The sequence below is a fragment of the Pyrus communis genome, chromosome 11 (genome assembly GCF_963583255.1).
Source record: "Pyrus communis chromosome 11, drPyrComm1.1, whole genome shotgun sequence".
NCBI lineage: Eukaryota > Viridiplantae > Streptophyta > Magnoliopsida > Rosales > Rosaceae > Pyrus > Pyrus communis.
Genome location: NC_084813.1, coordinates 9,771,837 through 9,775,085, shown reverse-complemented (window position 1 = coordinate 9,775,085; position 3,249 = coordinate 9,771,837). Strand labels below are relative to the sequence as shown.

Sequence of the window (3,249 nt, the reverse complement as noted above, 5' to 3'; positions counted from 1 at the left end):
AAAATTGCCCATCTTTTCTTCCATACTCCAAAAGTTCGTTCAATGATGCTCCTAAGAGAAGAATGCCTGTGGTTGAATACCGCTTTATGACCTGTTGGTTCGGCACCCCTACAAAAGTCTGGGAGATGATATCTTTCACCTTTATATGGTCCCAAATAACCTCTCCTTTGTGGGTACCCCGCATCTACCAAGTAATATTTTCCTGACAATTGAAAATTTTGTTTTGTATTGTAATAATTATACAAAGTAAGTATGTAAAATGTTATAATAAAAGTATGAAGATTACCATTTGGAGGCTTAGAAAATTTTAAATTTGGATTCCGTAGTACAGATAGAAAAACCCTTGTATCATGTGCAGTGCCTTCCCATCTGGCACAATCAAATGTGAATTGCATGTCAAAATTACATGCAGCCATAATATTTTGAGTCGGTATTCCTTTCCTACCAATGTATGGAACTTGATCCGGAGGTGGTATTGAAGCCTTAACATGCACTCCATCTACGGCACCAATACAATCCTAAAAATAATGACATAGAAGAAAACCGTCAACCTACACTTATAGTTTGCAAATAAGTTAGAAGACGAGTCAAACTTTACCTTAAAATAAGGCATGTATCTTGTATCTCTCCTTATTTCTTGGGGAATGCCACGAAACTATAAATCCATCGCTTTGATAATATCTATTGCCATCTTACATACGATATCCAACATAGCACCAAAATATCTACTAACAGTCTCACCAGAATGTTGAAATCTCTCTTGAGTTAATCTATTTTTCACACCATGTCCCAACATATGCAAGAACATTCCTAATATTTCAGTTGCATTCATTTTCCTTGAACCTTTCAATCCATAATTAGTTTGCAAGTCATTGGATAATCTATAAAAGACATCTTTGTTCATCCTAAACATTGTATAGCATCGCACATCATTTCCTTGTAGTACTTCCATCAACCAAATATTACCTGTATGGGAAGAATTCATACATGGAGTTTTGTGGACATATTTTAAATAATATATTTCAACAGCTCTCGCTACAGTGCATATAATTAGACCATCCTCCAACTCCTCAACATCATCATTAGAGGTGTTCATATTGAATGTACCTGTAACCTAACACATAATTCAAAATTCCACAAGTCATAATCCAGCAATCACTAAGAAGTCATAATCCGACATTCGAGAACAAGTCAATCCAACGTTTAACAAGAAATCATAATCCAACATTCAATAAACACAAAATACGAGCAACATTCAACACATAGTCTTAATGCAAAGTACAAACCACACAAAGTCCTAATTCATAGTTATAGCTTCTTATTGTTCTTTGTTGAACATATATTTCAACCAAGTCAGCTGGACTTCAGGATCTTGCATCGTGGTAAACACCTATCGCTTCTTTGCAGAACAAAATAAACATGTAGTAAACAACCATAACTCGCTAAGTGGCTCACAACCAGGCAATTGTGCAACGACCGCTAACACTTCCGGAATACTATTACATATATGCAGCGACCTCATCAATGAGTTTGTAGAACTCCTAGTTTCATAAGCTACAACAAAACGGTCAATTTGATCACAAAGTTTTGTAGCACCTCCAAATTTTTTCCCTTTCTTATTAACCTTCTTTTTTCGCAATTCTCCTTGGTTAGCTGCTCTGTTTTTTCCCTTCCTTCTTGCTTGCCTTAGATCCTGCATAGTATCAGTTTCTTCCTCATCATATGAATCAATTTGTCTTACAAATTCCTCTCTTGACTTTGGTGGTAGTACTCTAGATGAAGGTGCCCATGCATGTTCACCGGTAACAACTGTACTCAAGAACATCCTATCTAGCTTATCCTCCATCTCAGAACTAATGCCTTTTTTTTTTTTTCGCAATTTTCCATATTCTTTGTTTGTCTTCAAGTAAGAAAGAATATGGTTAATACATATTGCATGATATCATAATACATATTAAAAGATAAATACACAAACCTGAATTTTATTATTATACCACTCCTCAGAGGCATCAATGATACCCTTACTCGAATTCCACCCTAGGCCAGTTTCTTTACCAACTAGCTCTTTCCACAACTTCCACTCATTTTTAAGGGCATCTGACTTATTTTTTAGTTGATTTCTTTCATAATCATGCCCTGTCTCTGCCTTGAAGTTAGCTCTAATATTTGCATATCCATCTTTGTCAAAGTGAGTGCCCGGACAATGTTCGGCCTCAACCTCCTTGATGCAAACATCACAAAATATAGATATATTGTGGGCATTCCATGTAGCTACAGGATTTGACGAAGATGCCCCTTTCTTTGCCATCGATACCAACTATTGATTTGTATATATACATACATATATATATATATACATATATATTAAAACAAGAACAAATGATATTGTAATATAACCAAGAAATAACCAATAAACGATCCACATACAACTACAAAAGATTACATCACAGTTTGGGTTCAAAAAGTTTGGCCTAGCCAGTCTCAAGATGGAATTCTACTGTCCACAATAGATCAGTTTCCAACCAAAGGTCGTTATTAGTTTAAAACAAGTAGACCTATATAGCATAAAGAGCAAGATTTTGTAGCATAATTCGGGAGAAATAGCAGGTTTGTATGAGAATGGGCAAGGACATTTTCTCCTTACTAAAAAAAAAACTGGATCTAGCTAAAGGAAATACAACACATTTTCTCCTACTAAACAAACAAAGAGATGATGATGATAAATGCTATGGTGCATGATGAAATCGAAAATTACTAGTTAATGCTATTGAGAAATGACTTCATTTCATTGAATAATGATAAGTTACAACTACTATTTATATTTATAATTTAAAGAAGTCAAAATACAACTAAGGAAAGGTTCCATAGTATGAGAACGGTTCCATGTTCGAAAATGCATAGTTATTCTACAATCATAGCAAAACCCTGTAAGCAAATGGTACACCACTTATGGTTCTGTTTAGGCATACATGCATTGCATTGCATTGTTTGAAAAGAAACCGAATGAAAACCACAAACGAAAACACAACCATGACTCAAAGATTTAAATAAAAATTAATCCCTAAATTCTATTTGTACGTGACAGACTAATTTAAGATAAAACCGTTATCTAAGCTTATGTTTACTTCTAAAGTACATACTAGTTTTCCTTGCATCTGTTGCCGAAGACATTTGGCTAGCTAAACAGTACACATCTCATTAACATGACTTTACACTGGAAACTATGGTGTGCATCCATTTTCCAGCTGG

General features: G+C 34.8%; 1 protein-coding gene across 1 annotated transcript; it reads right to left on the bottom strand.

Moving 5' to 3' along the window:
- Positions 1-1,390: 1,390 nt before the first annotated feature.
- Positions 1,391-2,308, bottom strand: LOC137749577 (uncharacterized). The gene is made up of 2 exons (XM_068489697.1): positions 1,976-2,308; positions 1,391-1,900 (listed from the first exon to the last, which is right to left on the bottom strand). The coding sequence occupies exons 1-2, from the start codon at positions 2,306-2,308 to the stop codon at positions 1,391-1,393; spliced, it is 843 nt and encodes a 280-aa protein (XP_068345798.1).
- Between the last annotated feature and the right edge of the window lie 941 nt (positions 2,309-3,249).

What these genes read in the sequence shown, in the direction of transcription:
- LOC137749577 (XM_068489697.1), bottom strand. Translation starts at nt 2,308, where the DNA reads ATGGCAAAGAAAGGGGCATCTTCGTCAAATCCTGTAGCTACATGGAAT. An exon ending in GGTATAATAATAAAATTCAG is followed by an intron (nt 1,901 to 1,975) that starts GTTTGTGTATTT and finishes TCTTACTTGAAG; the next exon opens with ACAAACAAAGAATATGGAAA.